At 33.1% G+C, this 19,984-nt stretch overlaps 3 protein-coding genes and 1 non-coding gene across 6 annotated transcripts; 3 read left to right on the forward strand and 1 right to left on the reverse strand.

Moving 5' to 3' along the window:
• The first annotated feature begins 4,607 nt into the window (after positions 1–4,607).
• On the forward strand, positions 4,608–4,679 carry TRNAE-UUC (transfer RNA glutamic acid (anticodon UUC)). Its single transcript has one exon. It is a non-coding gene; the product is annotated as a tRNA-Glu (tRNA).
• Positions 4,680–5,001: 322 nt separating this feature from the next.
• On the reverse strand, positions 5,002–9,832 carry LOC100777376 (GTP-binding protein At3g49725, chloroplastic). The gene is made up of 12 exons (XM_006575567.3): positions 9,371–9,832; positions 9,145–9,207; positions 8,974–9,063; positions 8,751–8,863; positions 7,977–8,045; positions 7,298–7,442; positions 7,162–7,217; positions 7,000–7,050; positions 6,828–6,882; positions 6,646–6,702; positions 6,087–6,206; positions 5,002–5,992 (listed from the first exon to the last, which is right to left on the reverse strand). Exons 1-12 carry the CDS (start codon positions 9,812–9,814, stop codon positions 5,459–5,461), a joined length of 1,797 nt encoding a protein of 598 aa, XP_006575630.1. The 5' UTR covers positions 9,815–9,832; the 3' UTR covers positions 5,002–5,458.
• A 1,487-nt stretch (positions 9,833–11,319) lies between these two features.
• LOC102666337 (protodermal factor 1) lies at positions 11,320–11,878 on the forward strand. Its single transcript, XM_006576056.4, has 2 exons — positions 11,320–11,456; positions 11,551–11,878. Exons 1-2 carry the CDS (start codon positions 11,320–11,322, stop codon positions 11,876–11,878), a joined length of 465 nt encoding a protein of 154 aa, XP_006576119.1.
• Positions 11,879–16,133: 4,255 nt separating this feature from the next.
• LOC100806971 (protein PATRONUS 2) lies at positions 16,134–18,143 on the forward strand. Of its 3 annotated transcripts, none has more exons than XM_006575568.4 (5): positions 16,134–16,207; positions 16,533–16,646; positions 16,827–17,081; positions 17,555–17,583; positions 17,870–18,143. In XM_006575568.4, exons 2-5 carry the CDS (start codon positions 16,580–16,582, stop codon positions 18,065–18,067), a joined length of 549 nt encoding a protein of 182 aa, XP_006575631.1. In that variant the 5' UTR covers positions 16,134–16,207; positions 16,533–16,579; the 3' UTR covers positions 18,068–18,143. The 3 variants fall into 3 exon arrangements, with proteins under 3 accessions (XP_006575631.1, XP_003519515.1, XP_014625832.1); XM_003519467.5 differs by having other exon boundaries at positions 16,140–16,271; XM_014770346.3 differs by having other exon boundaries at positions 16,140–16,240.
• The last annotated feature ends 1,841 nt before the right edge of the window (positions 18,144–19,984 follow it).

Consider the following 19,984-nt stretch of genomic DNA (forward strand, 5'->3'; position numbering starts at 1 on the left):
CTAACAGAAATTTGGAAAGTTTTAAATGGTAATGCAGTGCTGAAGATAGGATAGTTGAAGATAGAGTAGGAATCAATTGTGCTATGACTCTATCGAATTGTCATCTGTGGAGATAGAGTCAGTTTGCCTACAACACCATAATACCCTGTGCTTGAAACAGTTTTCAAATTTCTTTCTAATGATTTCATGGATAAAATTGTTTTAGGGCTGTTACAAAAGATGATAAACCAATCAATTTGAACACACAATAAGGTGCAAGCCTTGCGGTGGCATCTGATACAACATGGCATGACAACAATTATGCAAAACCATTTTGGTGCAAGCCTTTAAGCTGCATGTCCCATATTCATCTTCTATTTCCAAATCGACATTGATATCATCTGCTTGGCATAACTAGAGTGCTGTTTCATACAAATGTACTGTAACTTCTCCAAAATACCATTAAGTTGCTGGAAAGCAGCAAAAACAACAACAAAACAAGTGTCAATTTAGCAAACCTGTAGAAAAACAGAAAAAGAACTGCACGAATACAAGAATTGAAAATATCCATCCAAAAGCTTATTTTTAATTAAACTTTTACATTATGTTGGCCTAGTAAAACATCCATAAAATTAAGCTTTTTACAAACCACTAAACCCATTTACAATAATCATGGCTACATGTTACATCTAGTTGAAAATTGGAATTAATTATTTGACAATAAATCAACGGTTGGACTTTGATTTGTTGAGTGAGAGGTTAGTGTGTGATATGATATGATTTTTTTTGTCTCAAATATTAGTTATTAATTATCCGAATTTTGTTAGCAGGAAAAATTAAACTTACAATCTTTTCCTTTCTTTTTCTGTTTACCACCAATCCAAACCGTATAACTCCCAGATGATATGATTGTGAGGTGCATGACTGATAAGTACGTAGGCGTGCAGATAGAGTGTTATCTGAAAAGAAAAAGCTGAGCTAGAGAGAGGTGAGGTTGGTTGTATAGATAAGAGAGCATGCTATGCTAGTAGTGGTTTCCTAAACTTATGTTAGGATTACTCATGAGTTGGATTGATTTGGTTAGAATTTCATAATTTTTTTTCTTAGTCTGAATCAAACCAAACAAAACCAAATTGATATTGAATGAATGGTTCAATTCAGATCATTGAATATTCGATAAAAAAATATATAAAATAACAATTTTATCTCAAAGTTAACAAATAATTCAGTGACATATATCATATGAGTCAAATCCATCGTGAGAAGATCTAGAGGTCAAAATTATACTACTAATGTCGACTGGGCAGAGGTTCGAAGGAGGCTCGACGATGTTAATGACCATTGTGAGGAAGCAAAACAACAAGCGGAGGAAGCTCTGAGTGTCTGTGTGCATGTGATGCTCTTTTAGAATTATGTGAGAATGGAAAATGAAAGTGTTAAAATGAGTCATTGTGAGTGTGTGTGATGGATATAAAATGCAAAAGAGATACACAAAACGACATAAAAATATAAATAATTTTAGCATTTAAAAAATAGAGAATTAATAATATATACTTTTGATTTGGTTCGGATTGGTTTAGATTGTTGAATTTGTTAAATTGACCTAGACTGATGAACACCTAACATTGTGCTTGAATATATATATATATATATATATATATATATATATATATATATATATATATATATATATATATGTGTGTGTGTGTGTGTGTGTGTGTGTGTGTGTGTGTGTGGAAAGATGTTGAGACAAAGATAAAGAAAACTTGCAACTTGGAATCACACCCAAACTACTATCTCAGTATACTTTTATATTATCAATTTTTTCCATGCATTTTGTTAGAGGGGTCACTTTCTCTTACCTATTTTGTTTTTCCAAATTTTGTTTCAATTTTTTTTATTAGTAAATGTTACTTACTAATTGTTAATTTTTTGTTAGAGGGGATAGAACTCCCATGTTTTACCTTTTTTCCTTCTCCTTTTACTATCAAACCAATCTTATATCTCATGTTTCATTCTATTTTATATTTTGCTTTTTTCATTTGTAATTTTATTTTTTATTAATAAAATTATCATATGATTTTTTAAACAATTATAATAAAAACACACTATATATTATAATATGTTTTTAGTCATTTTAAAATATGTGAATTTTGATTTTGATTATGTAATTTTTTCATTCTTGTAAAATTTAAAATTATTATTATTGGTTCATGTAAATTGAGAAAATTTTAATTTTGATACTTGCAAAATACTTTTATTTAATTTTCATCCCTTAAAAAAATTACTATATTTTACATCTAACATTCATATTTGGGTACTTAAATAATATTATTTTAGATTTTAAAAATTATGCCCACGTAATATCATAAACACTATTTGTGTGCTATCTCGAACGGTAAATTGATCTTCTGTTGAAAACATAAACTGTTAATGAATACAAAAGATAAAAAATAATAATTTCATATCATTTTGACAGAAAGTCAATTCATATCTTTAAGGGATAAAAAATTAATGATTTTTTTTACAAAAATTAAAATCAAAACTGACATATTTTACATCAAAATAAAATCATATTTAACCATTTTTAATAAGTGTCCATTGAGCATTGATCTTGTATCTTCGTACTTTTATTTAATTTTGAATCAATAAATGGAGTACATAAAAAATAAGGCATCACATTTTTTTTATTCAAAACTATTTTTTCTATTTATTTGGTTGAATAAAAATATAAAAATGTATGTATATCAAATAGTCTTTATATCTTTAGAATATAATACAATGTATTGAAATAAAGAACAAAATAGCATAATTTAATGAACGGTAAAGAAAGATTATATTGATGTTAATTTAATGAATGTTTAGATAAAAATATGTCTTCAATGAACTTAATTAAAAACTGGGACGGTGGTTGGATTTTTGGAGTCTATAGGAATATCTGACAACCTAAAAGCTGTGTGCTGCTGCTCAATTGGTGTCCGAATGGCTTCTTGCTTCAACACACAAAAAGAAAAGCAAATATGAGCTTTAGTGAATGCTGAATTCTTATCTTTAAGCACACTTCCGGAAAACAAACTGACCAAAAAAAATGCACAGAGTCATGGATCAATGCTCAATCCTCACGGTGCTGTACGTCCTATGCCAAGACAAAAACAATCAAGAGCTAAATTAGGCAGGGCTGGTGTGAGTCTTGAGGATAATGTTGGGCACAAATCAATGGACCATGAACAATCACACTATTGAATCCGATACCATATTTTAATCCAAAATTTTAGCTTAAATCATTGAAATGTTTTCTGGATAAGCTTAAAATCATTGAATGTGAATTGTACTTTAGAGTGAACATGCACACATTGCAGCAGGGATAAGTCATAAGTGTATGTTTACTGTTTATGAGATTTTAGAAACACCAAAAAGCTGCATAAATATGATATACGAATCATGCCAAGGCTATCTGATAGCTCATGCAGGGCTGATATTTTTTAATTAAACTCATCTTTGTTCATAAAAAACAAATTGTACTTTAGAGAAGCATGTGTGTGGATCATTCATATGATAGTTGATTCTTCATGCCTAGCTTATTCAGTTAAATATTTTATCCACTTGCAAGACATATATTGATGCTTCTTAATGGTCATATAACACGGTGAAGTTCAGAATGAAAACAAAAATAGAGAAAATGTTACTTATTATAACTAGTATTTACATGACCTTTTCTCATTTGTATAGTTTAACATCTGTGCAAGGAGATATAAGGTGAGTTGGATGGTTAAGAGAGAAGAGAAGAGGGGAAAGCTAACAAAAACTAACAGTTGCTGATAAAAAAAAATCTGGGCAAGGTCCGGATTTTTCAGATACTCTTCCTTCTTTCTAGCAGCTCGTGCCTCAATAATCTTCTGGATTGCCCCAAAGATTAACCTGCTGTCCACACTGCTTTTGCAACCCACTACAAAATAAAGGGTGAAAAAAGGGAACCCAAAATTGGATTATTAGTATGTTGTGAACAAAGTTTGCAATGGTCAGACTACTCAACACAACTCTTGTTGACTTATTGTTCTTTAAATTTCTAATTTCTTTCTTCCAAAAATGATTTTGAGAGGATGAATAGAATAAAATTCTTAGAAGCTTCCTTCCTGCAAGCTGAGGAAGATTACTTACTAGGAGTGATAACTTGGTGCACCACTGCAATTAGTTTGATCCATGTGGAGACCATTCAAAAAAATTTACATTGATTTCTCTAGATGCATCATGGATCGCAATTCAAAACTAAACTTTACCCTTCCATGGCAATGACTTCCCTACCTTATTGAGGAACTCCACTTTTTTTATTACAGAAGAAGTGGCTCAAGGAATTTTTGTGTAACTTACAAAATAAGTAAGTGCTAAAGAACCAAAGACTCTTGGCAGCTTAATAACCCCTTAAAAATGATTATTCATGATCGGCCTTAATAACTTAGCTTTGGCAAAATCCTTTTTTTTTTTACCTTAAATAATTGTCATATACCACTCGAGACTTTATATGGCATCAAATTATATGCATAAATAAATTGAGTAACAAATAACATTTGAAAGTGAGAATATGTTGGTCCAGGTTATGTAATATATAATATAAATTAATAACCAAAAGATCCGTTGTCGTCCAGCGGTTAGGATATCTGGCTTTCACCCAGGAGACCCAGGTTCGATTCCCGGCAACGGAATTTTTCTTTTTTGCAACTTTTGTCAATCTTGCAAGTGTTTTTTTTCAATGTCAATACATTTTCCCGAATGCTTAACGTGAATCTATCAATCACATAAAACATAAGTATTCATCTGAATAAGTCCAGTCCTTATTTCTTATGGATTTACATAATTTTATCAGCGCAAGTTCATGAAAAAATCTTCTAAGGTGTTTAGAGAGGTAACAAATACATCACTTTGATGTTATACACAAACGATGATTCCAAGCTGCTAATTAAACGGTGAAATATGGTGATATTTAGATTGGTGATTGTATTGTGTATACAAATTGCCACAATATAATTAACCTTGCACAAAATAAATCTACTATTCTGAAAAAAAATAATGAATCTCTGTATGGTGTTACTTTATATATCACTATTATGCAATTATTACTTCAATTGTCCACGGATGGACCCATTTTTTTGGCAGGAAGCATACAACCTATGTGACTCGCTATGAAGGAAAACACGTTAAACTTATTCAATTTTTTCAGAACTAAAAGTCTAAAACTATGCTCCATTGCAAGCTCATAACTTGCAGGTTCAGAGTTCAGACAGAAGAAAGCCACATTAACACGAGCAGCTTTTAAACACTTCATCTTCTGGATTGTAGAGGCCATGTTTTGTCCCATTAGCACATAATGACTCCACCAAAGTGGTGGGAAAAGCTTAACAACAAACTTCTCCGGGCCAGTTACTTTTCTATGGCAACCAAACTTGCACATGGCAAGAAAGCATGGAAAGAAACTGTTTCCTATCTACTGTTCAACTGCTATGCCAGACTCCTGATTGTGGGAGGGCCTCCATTTTCGGTCATAGATACTTCTTTCAACCACTCGTGCACCCTTCTTATTCTGAACACTAAGTTTCTTATCTATCAATTCCAGCAGCTCTTGCAACCCAACTCCTGTGACAGCAGATGTCTTCACATGAGGACCAGATTGTCCTATCGAGCCATCTTTCACGACACTGTTGTCCTTTTTATAGGACTCATTTTGTTGGTCGGCCACCGTTGAAGGTGAACAAAATTCATCTTCATCAACCAAATCATCATCATATAGCCAACCATCGGAATAGTCTTCTTTTTCTTCCATGCCCTCACAGTCAACCTCCTTGATGCCTTCATTTTCTGCACCAGAAATACTCCCAGCACGATCTTTCTCTCTTTCTGGTAATACCTCAGATTTCACATCATCTTCTCCACTGAAGCTGCTATTTTCATCAGCATCTCCATCTTTGTCTTCATCATCAAGATATTCATCAACATCCATGCATTCTTCTTCCATATCAATCTAAGCATTTCCAGAGATTGAGCAGAGAGAGATATAGTCGACAGTTTTTCTTGCATTTTGGTTGAAGAGAAGATAAGTTATATACTTGTATTACCTTATTCCAAACTTCAATCATATTCTGAAGCTTCTCTTCTGACACCCCTATTTGTTGAAGAACTTGAAACACTGTTGAGCGATGCTCATCAAGATTGGGAGCACTTGAATCCACCACATGCTTCAAGGAAAGATAGATTTGTCAGTTGACTAGTCAATCACCAAATAAAAGATTAAATTCTAAATAGATGAATAATTGAGTATTAGAGCAAAACTGAGTCTAAAGTACACACTATGTAACAGCCTATGTACCATGAAGAGAAACCAGATGTAAGAAGGCCAACACAATCTACATCACAAGCATAAAACCACCATGCATCAAGGATATTTGTAGCAAAAGAAAGCCCTAATATGGAAATCTTCAGTGCAGTGATCATTTTTTGTATCACCATTTACTTTGATGCTTTTTATTTTTCTCCTTTTTGTTTTTAGTTAAGAGGTAAAGGAAGAGATTTGTGAGATTTTGAAACTAGTTAAAGAATTAAAATCAGATGATATGCAAAAATAATACTAAAAAACCACTTCTGTTCTCCAGAAACAAAAGAAATGCAAAATCATACCACAAGCAGGTCTGCTTCCACCACTTCTTCCAGGGTAGCTTGAAATGCTTCCACCAGCTACAAAAATTAGAAGAGAAAAAGGTAGGCTGGGTTATTGTCAAAGAAGACAGTTGAAGAATAATATTGATAAAAATAATAAACAGTCATACTGACATGGCAATTTGCTCATGTTTTACCATTACCTGTACAGGCAAGTCAGATATGAATCCCACAGTGTCGCTGAAAAGCACTTTCTTCCTGAAAATAAAATTAGGAATAATATATAGTGAAGTGTATATATTCAACACTATCAACCAATGTACAAAAAAGAGACTTCTAAGATTAGATGAAATGGTAAATTGCCGATCAAATTACCCTGAAGGAAGAACAGCACTTCTTACTCTAGGATCAACTGTTGCAAACAGTCTGCAATTCATGTAGAACCATTAAGTATTGAAAGTGAAAAGGCCAAGATTAAAAATTATAATAGAATTAGAGGACACAAGTGCACAAAGGCAACAGTAAAGGTGATTTTACCGACAATCGCTATACAGATCACTGTCCGATAGCCTACTTACTAATGTAGATTTCCCCTAATAAAACATGTAGAAAGGCATATTAGTTATGCTTCTGATTACAACTAGTAGCAAACACATATATTTAGACCACTTACAGCATTTGTATACCCAACAACAGCAACAGTGGCTAATCCTTCTCCAGATGAACCTCCACGTCTCTTACGACCAGCACGCTGCAAAGCCCGGGTGCGGCGGACCTCTTCAATTTGAGATAATAGATAATTTCTCCTCTCTAGGATTCTAAGGGTATTTCACACTTCAGTGACCCAATTATGCATAATAAAAAATCATCATAAAAATTGTTTGATAGCGCACCAATGAGTAGATCCTATTTCATAGACTGGAGTACAGACAAAAATATCCAGCAAGACTATATTATATATACCAACAACAGTTTAATCTCAAATGAGACTGCAAGCATTGTAGTTTGCAAGCACCACATAACTTGTACCAAACTACCAATACAACTTGTAATTGATGTATCTAATGGCAGTCCGTGAGACCTGTGCGTAGTGGGGTTAAACTTTAATTCTGTGCAGATTAAAGTAACATAACCCAAAGCATAACATTTTTCTCAACATTCCCCCCTTGGAAATATTACTTGCACTAAGCAAAATTACAGCAAAAATTCGCAACAGCTTGATGCAATTAGAAAGTGAAAATTAAACTTTGAAAACAACACAGGTTTATAAGGAAACCATGAGATTTGTTGGGAAAACCAGAAATATATCACTTTAGAATAAATGTATTTAAAAAATTAAATGTCAGTCATACCTTCGTCGCTGAAGCTGAAGTTCAGTTTCTCCAGCACCACTCATAAAACCTTGTCCCCCACTTCCTCTCCTGAAATTGGCAAGTATTGAATTTAGATGATGTTACTCTAATTAACAGTTAACTACTACAATAAAGTGGGCCAGAGGATACCCAGATTCACAGAATAACGCGTGCATTCAGATACACATGCATAAAAGAGTGAGGATAAGTTATAAGAAAAAGTGCATTCATCTTCAACTGTGTTCGTACTTCATAGCAGCAAGGTAAACCAAAAATTAAATAGGTATGACAAGAAAAATTTGGTGATGTAAAATCGAAAAGAAATAGATTCTGGCAAACAATTTAAGTAACATGTATATGTCCGTGCCTGATTATTCTTGTCAGCTAACCCACTGAAGGAATCACAAACAAATTCATCCAATTTTAGGAAGTGTTGTCCATAATCAACATCAAAATTATCAAATATGTCAACACTCTGTCCAGCCCCAAATTTCTCTAACCACTGTATTAAAAAAAATAGTGGTCCAATTCAAAGGATATTATTGGTATAGAAGATCATAGCGAGAAATGCCACCACACTCTTTTGAACAAACTCTCTAGTATTGGTTGAAATTGATTGGAAAATTTAAAAATTTTGTGAACCCCACCTCTTATTTAATAAGTCCCTCTCGTGATTTTTTAGTTTTTCATAAATTTTAGCCTAACAATAGTGTGTTAGACAACATTGCTATTTGCTAGCACTCCTCATAGTTGAAAATTAGGAAATAAACTAACCCTCGGGCGCTAACAACTTCAGCTTCTCCAGAAGCCCCAAATGTATTGCGACCATCAGGGCCACGAATGCGAACAAGTCTGGTCTTCTTGTAGGACAGAGCTGCGAGTTCCGCCTGCACGAACAGATGCCAAAGCCAAACCATATCCAAACCACACACACACAGTCACAACACAACACATTCAATTCAATTTGAGAGCAAGGGCACCATGAAACGTCACCCACCTGGAGTTTGGCTTCCTTGGTAAAGGCATGAGCATTGAAAATCTCAATTATAAGTCCCACACGGTCCAACACAGGTTTCCCCCAAGCCATCTGCCAAGTACATAAACCTCAATTCCCCCATGCCACTAATACGAAAAATCATAATCTCATACAATACAACACAACACTTGCCTCAAGGTTCCGTTGCTGAATTCCAGAGAGTATAGCATTAACAAAAACCGCATCCACGTCACCCTGTCACAGTTAATACACACTCAGTCACAATCAAATTCGGAGTTATAAGATTGCTTTAGTGGTAAAAGGGGAAGGAAGAGAGTGAAAGCTCGTGAGTTATAAGATTGGTTTAGTGGGACCAAATAACCGAATCACATTAAGAGACAAGACAAGACAAGACAACCTTAGATTCGGCGGCGGCGTCGATGTGAACCTTGATGTTGTCGACGGTTCCACGGCCAAAATAGGTGTCGGCGCGTGGGAGGCGGTTCTGGACGAGGACGTGAGGTGGCAACGGTTTGTCGAAGAAATCGGTGTGGAAGTAGCCATCGCGCTGGTCTTCGAGGGAGTTCGCGAGGCACAGAGCTTCGTTCAGCTTCGCCTGCAACAGCTTCTCCGGGCGCACGCGCGGCTGAACCACCAGAAGCTTCGGAAGGATCGCACGTGCGGCCTCTCCTTCGCTCGTGTACAGCCTCTTGCAAGAGAGTGAGGTTAGGAACTTTCTGGGAGAGAAGCTTCTCAACATTTTCACCTCTCTGTGCTTTTGCACTTCTCCATCATCATTCGCGGGTAAGGGTTGAGGAAGGGTTTTTCTCACGCCAAATGAAATTACCCTTGTATCCTTCATGAAGGAAATATAGTGCTTTTTTTTTTGTCCCCACTAAAGGATCTTATGTTAGCGGATGCGTATCTCATTTGTGGTGGGTGATTAATAGTTCAAAAAAATTTTTACAAAGAAAATAAGATGAGATTTTCTTAAAATAAATCATTCTCAACCTAACATAATAGAGCATATCCTTTTGTTTTAAGAAAATATAACTTAAATATATACTTTTTTTTTCACACAAATACTAAAATAAAGCACACAACTCTGTCACTCGTACGACACGAAAGAATATATGATGTATAACTTGATTATGTTATATTATATATGACTCCAACAAGTTTCGAGAAGGCATGAGAGTGGGGAGTGTGCAGGTTAGTTGATGTTTTTTAGAAGGTGCATGCATAATGCATTTACTCCATATTTACTACCGGGGGTAAATATATTTAATTGATGTGTTTTATCCTAATTATTTTAGCTTATTAGTATATTGTCATAGTTAAAGAGGGTCCCAAAAAATTTACACAATTTTAATGTAAAAAGAAAAGAAAAGTTAACAATGCTTTAGCCTCCTCATCTTCTTGACTTCTCTGAAACTCTCTCAATTCTTAAATTTCAACTTATTGAAACATTAAAAATAATAAAATTTCAATTTTAGCAGAAAGATTAAATTTCTATTCGGATATAATATTTTGTATACAATATGATAGTATATCGTTATGGAATATGTTTCTATATTTTTAGAATAGCTGTATATTATAAATTCAAATTATGGAATATGTTTCTATATTTTTAGAATAGCAGTATATTATAAATTCAAATATCACTTCTTTTTTTTACACAAATTCAGAGATTTTCAATGATAATGTTTGACAAAATTAAGAACCAAAATTATTTTTGCTAATTTTAGCTTATTAAGTGTTTATACTCATTTTTCGAAATTGAGCTATTGACCGGGATTCCATCTCAATATGTTCACTGTTGATGGGTGAGTGTGATATTGTGAAGGAAAAAAAAAAAGAGGATTTCATGTGGTGCGAGTGACAGAGTTGTATGTTTTGTTTTAGTATGTCTGTGACGGGTGGTGTGAACAAAATAAAGTATGTGTTTAAAGTATATTTTTCTTAAAATACATTATACGCTCTATAATGTTATGTTAGGAATGATTTATGTAAAAAAAAGACTCATTTTATTTTCTATGTAATTTTCCTTTGAACTATTAGTAACCACATAGAGGTACAAGAAAGTAGATGAGAAAATAAAATAAATTGAAACTAATGAGATAAGATAGGAAACAGGAAAGATAACCGATCTATATACTTTATTCTGTTTGAATTTATTCTGTTTGATATCTCATCTCATTAGTTTGGATTTAGTCTGTTTTCTCATATTATCTTGGTATTCTGATTCTTGTACCTCTATATAAATTCATTCTCATGTATCAAGCAAATTCCATTCAAACCATTGTTTCCTATATACCTTTTTTTCTTTCTCTTTCCGAGAGTGTTCTAATTAAGCAGTGAGTAATAATGGAGAGGAAAATGCACAATCCTACTTCTTCCACAGTGTTGACAATATTGCTACTTGGAGTGCTTTCTCAAAACCTTGTCGTCCCTGTAACATGCACTCCCACCTCCTCACCAACTCCCTTCACTGGAACAAGCTAGTAAGTTTTCCTAATCCTAGCTATTTTAATTTTTTTTTATGAAAAAATGTTAACTAATTTGATATATATATAATGAAAATTAAAAAAATTGCAGCTATTGGAGCAGTAACCCAGGAAGGATAAAGGAGGTGCTAGGGTGGGTGGGAACCATAGGCAGTGCATTTGGTGTGGGTAGTAGTAATAATAAGATTCCAAGCAATGTGAGCTTGGTACATGCACTTTCCAACACTACAAGTGATGGGCTAGGAGCACTGTGCAGAGAAGGGACAGCTTCCTTTCTCAACTCCTTGGTCAACAACAAGTTCCCTTATACAACCCCACAAGTCAGAGACACTTTTGTAGGATCTCTTGTCTCAGATATCGCTGCAGCAGCACAAGCCAACCTCTTCAAGATGGCTAACGAGGGCCGAATCAACCCATGACCATCACTTTATCTATGTTTCCATGCCTCCCGCTACTAATAAATATGGATTCTATGTCTTGTGTAATATGGATATCGTTTTTCTAATAAAGTTTAATTTCACTTATGCATCCCTGTCACATTTTGTATATGCCGTTTTTTATTTTCACAGAACACCCTTTGAAAAATGAAAAATAATTACAATATTGTATCAATATAATGCACACGTATGTATTTAATTAATTCGTAAAATGAAATTACTTATAATATATATTAACTATTTAATTATAATATAGACTATTTAAGAAAATAGAAAATACATTAAAGAAGAGGTTGGCTTGTGCTGCTGCAGCGATATCTGAGACAAGAGATCCTACAAAAGTGTCTCTGACTTGTGGGGTTGTATAAGGGAACTTGTTGTTGACCAAGGAGTTGAGAAAGGAAGCTGTCCCTTCTCTGCACAGTGCTCCTAGCCCATCACTTGTAGTGTTGGAAAGTGCATGTACCAAGCTCACATTGCTTGGAATCTTATTATTACTACTACCCACACCAAATGCACTGCCTATGGTTCCCACCCACCCTAGCACCTCCTTTATCCTTCCTGGGTTACTGCTCCAATAGCTGCAATTTTTTTAATTTTCATTATATATATATCAAATTAGTTAACATTTTTTCATAAAAAAAAATTAAAATAGCTAGGATTAGGAAAACTTACTAGCTTGTTCCAGTGAAGGGAGTTGGTGAGGAGGTGGGAGTGCATGTTACAGGGACGACAAGGTTTTGAGAAAGCACTCCAAGTAGCAATATTGTCAACACTGTGGAAGAAGTAGGATTGTGCATTTTCCTCTCCATTATTACTCACTGCTTAATTAGAACACTCTCGGAAAGAGAAAGAAAAAAAGGTATATAGGAAACAATGGTTTGAATGGAATTTGCTTGATACATGAGAATGAATTTATATAGAGGTACAAGAATCAGAATACCAAGATAATATGAGAAAACAGACTAAATCCAAACTAATGAGATAAGATATCAAACAGAATAAATTCAAACAGAATAAAGTATATATCAGTTATTATTCTTTCTGTTTCTCATCTTAGCTCGTTGTTCTGTTTCTTGTACCTGTATGCATGCACCTTCTAAAAATTTCGTTAAATTGAGATGGAATTCCGGTCATTAGCTCAATTTCAAAAAATGAGTAAACACTTAATAAGCTAAAATAATTTTAATTCGTAATTTTGTCAAACATTATCATAAAAATCTTTGAATTTGTGTAAAAAAGAAGAAGTAATCTTTTAATTTATAATATACAGGTATTCTATAAATGTAGAAACATATTCCATAACGATGTACTATCATATTGCATACAAAATATTATATGCGAATAGAAATTTAAGAATTGAGAGAGTTTAGAGAAGTCAAGAAGATGAGGAGGTTGAAGCATTGTTAACTTTTCTTTTCTTTTATTTTTACTTTAAAATTGTGCAAATTTTTTGAAACCCTCTTTACCTATGGTAATACACTAATAAGCTAAAATAATTAGGATAAAACACATCAATTAAATATATTTACTCCCTAGTAGTAAATATGGAGTAAATGCATTGTGCATGCACCTTCTAAAAAATATCGACTAATCTGCATACTCCACTCTTAACCCGTTCTTTAACTCATCACAACACCATTTGACAACTTTGAGCATTTGTGTTTCTTAACCTTCATCTTCCTTACTTTTTAGTTAATTCCTTTTAGTTTATACTTGTAGTTAATCAATGAACAAAATTTGATTTGAATCACTAATTACTTAATTGTTAGATATATATATATATATATATATATAACCATAGTCCTTGTGGAACTCGATATTCAATCTTATCGTTTTATACTATTTGTATAATTTGATGCATTTGCCAAAGAGACAACATGTCACTTTGCAAGAATTAATAACAATATACAAAGTAAATTGCCACATAGAAAGAGAAAGAGAGGGAGGTTAGCTTTCTCGTTAGGATTTGAGTTGGGGATTAGGACATTATCACCTCTATATCTCATTTCTTCTTTGTATCTAAGATCGTTCTAGATACAAAGGTTGGTGTGTATCTAGTAGGACATGTTTTGTCCTTTAAATTTAAACAGTTTCCTTATAAGACTAGATGGAGTGATTATCAAAACAAGTATCATTAGGATATAATATAAAAAAATTCACAATTATATTTTCAATAAATTTTAATCAATTAAAAAAACGTATTCAAAAGAATATGTGATAAAATATTGCTAGTATTTTTCACAAGACAAATGCCAGCAACACAACAACACTCTTATTAATGTGCAATTCACTACAAAATACAAAATTATAAATGGTATTCATTAAAGAAGAAATGAAACCACACGAATTTTAAAATTTTCAACAAATTTCAGTGATCAGAGAGTGCTTAAGAAAAAGTGTCAAGAGAATGTTAGTATCATTTCTCTATATATAATATATGAAAATTTAATATAAATTTTCTTCATAAACTGAAAAATCTGGCTCCCTCCTCTGTATTAGAAGCATTCAAGATGCAAAGAGAGACAAATGAATACACTATGACCCTCCAATTCTCAACTGTTGGATTCTATTAGACTAGATATATAAACATGACAAGACCATAAAACAAAACTGGAGCTGGATTCTACCTTTATCAGTAAAGTTAATATCAATATATACATGAAAACATGTACAATTCTCCAGCTTTGAATGATTACAGTGATCAAATGGTTAGCTCTCTACATCATACACAATATTTTCATGCTACACCGCTGCTATGCTAACAAAATGTGAGGGAGAAACAACAAAAAAGAAGTGGGGAAAAAATGATACAACAGAAAAAAGATACGACAGCCACCCAACAAGAAACGGCACATTATCAGCATCCGCTGCTAAATCCTAGTACATATTTCAAACAATAAGTTCTAAATAATCTGTCACATTTCAGACTTCAGCAAGTTAAACCCATTACATCAACATTGATGGTTTAATTAATCATGTGCTAGTAACTAAAACATAAATACAAATCAAAAGCTAATACTTCATAGCAAAAGTTCCACTTCTCAGTGTATGAATGTATGAAAAGTATTGTCATGACTTGAATCTCCAACATTGAAGAGGCTTGATCCCCATCACAACCCGGAGTTTGAATGAACAGTTTCCTTTCTCAGAACAATTGTCCTACACAAAACAGAAACCCATAACAATGATAATTGTTTGCAATTCAGAAAGCATCAACAGAAATAAGAAAAAACAGGCATAATTAAAATGGAAAAAAAAAATTTCTCAATTCCGTTGAACAACACATAAATTTAATTGATTTATAGGTGTTGTTTAAACGGAATTTTGATAAACGGAATTTTGATAAATAACACTTTTTAATATAGATTATTTTTATTATTGACTAAAATTTATGAAAAAATTTAAAATATTATAATTTCAATTTTTATTTACTGAATCTCACCTAATATTTTGTTACATCCCCATTTCCCTTCAATGGTGCAAGCCTTCAGCTAGGACCCATCGTGGATTTGCTAGGCTTGTTGGGACCCTTATTAGGGTTAGGTTCCAGTTCCAACAGTTCTTTTTATGACATTTTATGGGTCCAAAATAAAATAATGATAAATAAGGATCTTAATTAAATAATGATCAATTAAGTTGTTTATTTTTTTTTCATTAGGCAAATTAACTTATGTTGTTAGGGTTCTATTAACAATATAAGTTCTCCTGAAAAAAATATAAGTAAAATGGTGATGTAGCACATTGACAATAATATGACATTTAATAATAAGTATAACTGATTATTATTATTATATATAGTCCTTAAATTTTACAACTTACTAAAATTTATAATTCCTAAATTTTACAACTCTCAAGCATTATAGTCCCTGCAATTTGCAACTTACCCTCAATTTTAAAGACGTCAAGTAAATCAATCATGCAAGCTTATTATTTTAAATATAAATAAAATCTTTTTTATTTTAAACTTCTAAAAAAATTGTTACCTTTAAAATCTTATTATTAAATTTAAATTAAATAAATTTCATTTTTATGTTTATTTAATTTATTAAAATAAGAAAATAAAATAATTTAATTTATATAATTAAATAAGTATATATATAATAGTAGTCTAGCCGTAAATCTATTAGAAATTAAAAGGGAAGCTGGCAAGTTGGTAATTTTGAAATTTCGTCAAGGGCTGTGTTGTCCAAAACTCCTCAAATATATATATAAAGATGTGGCCGTAGCGGGCTTCGACAAAAAATTCAAAATCCAACAAACGGTGACGTTTTGGGTCGTCTTCTTCTTCTTCTTCTCCCTCTGCATCTCGTAATCATTCACCTTCGTTGCTCTCTATTCACGTTCTTTACTTCTAACCTTTCTGTGATTTGGGGTTTGTTCTATTGCTTCTGTTTTCCTTGTGTTATATCTCTGAATTCAATTTTTTTAATGTTTAAGAATTGGGATTTATGTTCATTAAACTTAGTTTACTTGATTGGTTAATTGATACTTGGAATTGGGAGAAAACTTATGGGATTTTGCTATAGAAAAGAAAATATTAATACTGGCAAAGGTTTTTCTTCTTCATGGTATTCATAACCCTTTTTTATTGTTATTATTATTATTCACACAAGTTTTATAATTTGTTTTGCAGAGTCCAGTATCAAAGTATTTGCTCTCTGACAAAAGTGAAATAGGATAATGGCTAAGTTTGTTGCTCCTAGCCACCTGATTATCAAAGATGAAAACTTGAATCTTCATTCCAAAAGTAAGCATTTTTATGTTATGTTGCCTATAACATCAATTTTCAGCAACTATAGTGGATTCATTATGAAATAGTAATGAAAAAGTTTGGAAATTGACTTTGCATTCTGCAACATTATTGATGGACCATTTATTATGTACTGCACTCTTCTCATACTATGTTGGTTTCGTTTGATCGGGATAGAGACTACTAAGTCGAAGAATTCCAAGACAAATGGAAAGAAAGGCGGTTCAGGGACTGCAGGTCGAAAAGCTCTAAATGATATAACAAACAAAAGTTCACTTCACCACCCTGAAGCCCCGGTTAAGAAAAGGAATTTACCCAAGGAAGATATTAATGTAAAGGAGGAAATGTTCTTGCATGATCACAAGAAGTGCATCGAGGCTCAAAATGCTGCTATGAGAAGTTTCAATCTTGAGACAGTTCTTCCACAAGATGGTAATCCCCACCTGGCTTTTACTTCAATATTCGATGTATGGCATGAGTTGCCAAAATCTTTATGGTGCAATTAAATCAATGTCTTACTGTCTTAGTTTACCACAAATTGTTACCTTGTAATTTTGACATCAATTAAATCAATGACTTAGTTTTTAACTTTACAGTTACAAGTAAAATGTGGTATTGAATCTTATGATGAGATTGTGCATGTGAGTGAGTTCTTAAGAAAATTATTTCTAGCTGTCTTTTATTAGAATACAATGAAGAGATAGTTGACATTTGGCATTGAAGTTGGCATTCTAAACTTTTGACAAAAAGGATTTCTTGTGTGATGAGTTGATTTAAAATATATCTGAACATACTCCTATTCAATCTTTTGGTGAATTAAATTTGGATATCCCTGACTATCATGTTGATGGTTATTATTATTAGATTATGTTGATAAAACTCCTTACACCATTTTATCTCTGCAGATTCCATATCTATCCTAGAGCAGATAAAGGTAATGTATCTCGGACCCCTTTTTTAGTTTGTTTTGGTTTATTTGAAGCTGAGGGATGCTTTGAGAACAACCATTGTATATGTACTATTTCATTTTTGTCATATACAATAAAAATCACATGCTTTAAGATGATTTAATTTAAATCTTGATTGAAGCATTTAAGAATCAATTCACTATAAGTTGATATGAATTTAAGCATTTTGTTGATTAGAAGCTTTTTACTGTTTGCTTCCCCTTTGTCTAACATTTGCTCTATCTTCCATTTTCATTTTTCTTGTGGCTCTAGGTTCCTCATTCCCCTCAATGCTACCCAGAACCTGTAGAATTGCCAATGTCCCAATTTTCTGATTGGTTTGACCATTCAATGCAGTGGAGCTCTCCTCCTTCTTCTCCGTTATCATGGGACTCTCCACCATCTCCCCTTGCATGGCAAAATGAAGAAGTTGAATTTGTTCTGAAGGAAGAAATTGCTGTCCAAGTGTAACCTACTGCTTCTTTTGTCTTGTAATAGAACAAGTGGATCCCACCGATGTGAATGATTGAGCCTCGTTTTTCATTTCTTTCTCGATATTGCTGCATAATCCCTTCATTTGACTGAATTTCTAGTTTCTGTCACAATTAAACATCAGATCCAGTACTCAAGCAATGTGGAACAGGTAATGTAGTGTTAACAGACTTTTGTTATCCCGCAGTAATGAGTTTGTGTTAAGCTTCCAGCACTACCGAAAAGACCAAAAAATGGCAGCAATTCCAAATTGTAGTCTGTCCAATAAGACATTTTCCAAAGTCTTGGTAACTCCATATCAAATAATCAGTATATAATGATATATATATCCTGATTATTTCATAATTCAACAAAAAAAAAAAAAACAGTATATCAGAATGCTGCAAAATATATTATCGGGGAAGATTGCTAAAAGAGTACAACACTGTCAAGGGAAAAAAAGCCAGATAAAAGAATTTGTTCAAGAAATGAGAAAAACAAGCAAAGGTCAAGTGGATTCCTTAGTAATACAATCTGCAATTATATAAACTGACAAGTGGTTTCATGGTCTAATGTCGATATTAGTGCGAGTTAAGTAAACACTTTGTATTTTTTAAGTGTTGAATTGAAAACCAAGAATGCTATGGCCAAACAAAATTATTACATTGGAGACATCAATGTTTGATGGTGTATGCAGGATAGCTTTCAAACCAGCAGATGGAAAATTCAACAATTAATACTTAAATTATTACTTCAGAATCATGTATATTGAAGTATTAAAGTATCAAATGTGTGATGATGTGTGCAAGGTACTCCTGTATTGAGGTTTTGGAAGGAAACGTGTGATCATATTTTCACAGGCTAATGGTTCAATGTTGTTACATGATTTTTAATTTTTAAAAAGAATGCTACGGATAAGAGTAGAATTAGCATAAACTTGAGTGATGCATAATCTTCACCTTCGATGGAAGGTCTCTCTCCACCGATGCCTCACTCTTCAAAACCTAAAGCAATTGCAACTCCTTAAAAATGTTCTGTGGTTTGTCTTGACCGTGTACTGAGAGGGAATTACACGGAAGTTTCCTTCATTTAACTACTTTTGTTGATTCAGTGATTCTTGTGGGTTAGGATTAAGAAGCTTCAAGGGATTTCCTAAAAGTGCCTTGTTGGCGATGGCCTACCTTGGTCCTCGGGGTATTCAGAGTTGCAACTATTTTCTTGTTTGTGCCTTGAAACAACCGTGAATTAGTTCTTTCTTGGACGACTGGTTTTTGAGCAATTTCAAGCCATTATGTCAAATCATAACCATTAACAAGTGGTCAAAGCTGGCGTGAATTGTATCAGTCTTTACACTCTTGATCATTAATCTTGAATTGACGTACGCAAATCTAACCCAAATATTGGATATGACACGGAGATCAGCAGTGAAAGGTTTATTACCCTTCACTTCCCAATTCTAATTCTGCCATTGCAACGATTTATGATCAATTTTACCGGCGCAGTCACAAATGTTGACTTTCCTAACTCCTCCTCCAAGGCGAGTGTCCTGATTAGCCTAGCTTAACTAAAAAATCAACATTAGTCGCTTTTGCAGTTCACTCACTTGAATTTATTTAACGAAAAACACATTTTTGTTGTCAATGTTGTCATACGAGATTTCCAGGTGAAAGCACACATAGTGGGACATGCCTCCCAAATTTGATTCAATCCAGTTGGCATAGAGATTCCGTTCTAATCTATAAATATTACAATCCTCACATATGTCTTAATTTCATTTTAAGTTTTTCTCGTTAAATGAATAAAATCTTCAACAATGATCAGACCGAACTTGAAATTATTGGTACATTATCATTCAAGGAGGTTAGATGCAGTCTCAAAGAGATTAGCGTAATTGGATTGCATTATATAAGAAATTTG

Source organism: Glycine max, chromosome 2, assembly GCF_000004515.6.
Source record: "Glycine max cultivar Williams 82 chromosome 2, Glycine_max_v4.0, whole genome shotgun sequence".
Classification (NCBI taxonomy): domain Eukaryota; kingdom Viridiplantae; phylum Streptophyta; class Magnoliopsida; order Fabales; family Fabaceae; genus Glycine; species Glycine max.

Excerpts from the sequence above, each read along its gene's own strand:
- LOC100777376 (XM_006575567.3), bottom strand. The coding sequence starts at position 9,814 with ATGAAGGATACAAGGGTAATTTCATTTGGCGTGAGAAAAACCCTTCCT. Across the intron at positions 6,883-6,999 it reads AGTGCTGTTCTTCCTTCAGG|GAAGAAAGTGCTTTTCAGCG; the intron begins GTAATTTGATCG and ends TTTTATTTTCAG. Across the intron at positions 6,207-6,645 it reads TGGAAGCAGACCTGCTTGTG|CATGTGGTGGATTCAAGTGC; the intron begins GTATGATTTTGC and ends CTTTCCTTGAAG.
- LOC102666337 (XM_006576056.4), top strand. The coding sequence starts at position 11,320 with ATGGAGAGGAAAATGCACAATCCTACTTCTTCCACAGTGTTGACAATA. Across the intron at positions 11,457-11,550 it reads CCCTTCACTGGAACAAGCTA|CTATTGGAGCAGTAACCCAG; the intron begins GTAAGTTTTCCT and ends AAAAAATTGCAG.
- LOC100806971 (XM_006575568.4), top strand. The coding sequence starts at position 16,580 with ATGGCTAAGTTTGTTGCTCCTAGCCACCTGATTATCAAAGATGAAAAC. Across the intron at positions 16,647-16,826 it reads CTTGAATCTTCATTCCAAAA|AGACTACTAAGTCGAAGAAT; the intron begins GTAAGCATTTTT and ends TGATCGGGATAG. Across the intron at positions 17,082-17,554 it reads GACAGTTCTTCCACAAGATG|ATTCCATATCTATCCTAGAG; the intron begins GTAATCCCCACC and ends TTATCTCTGCAG.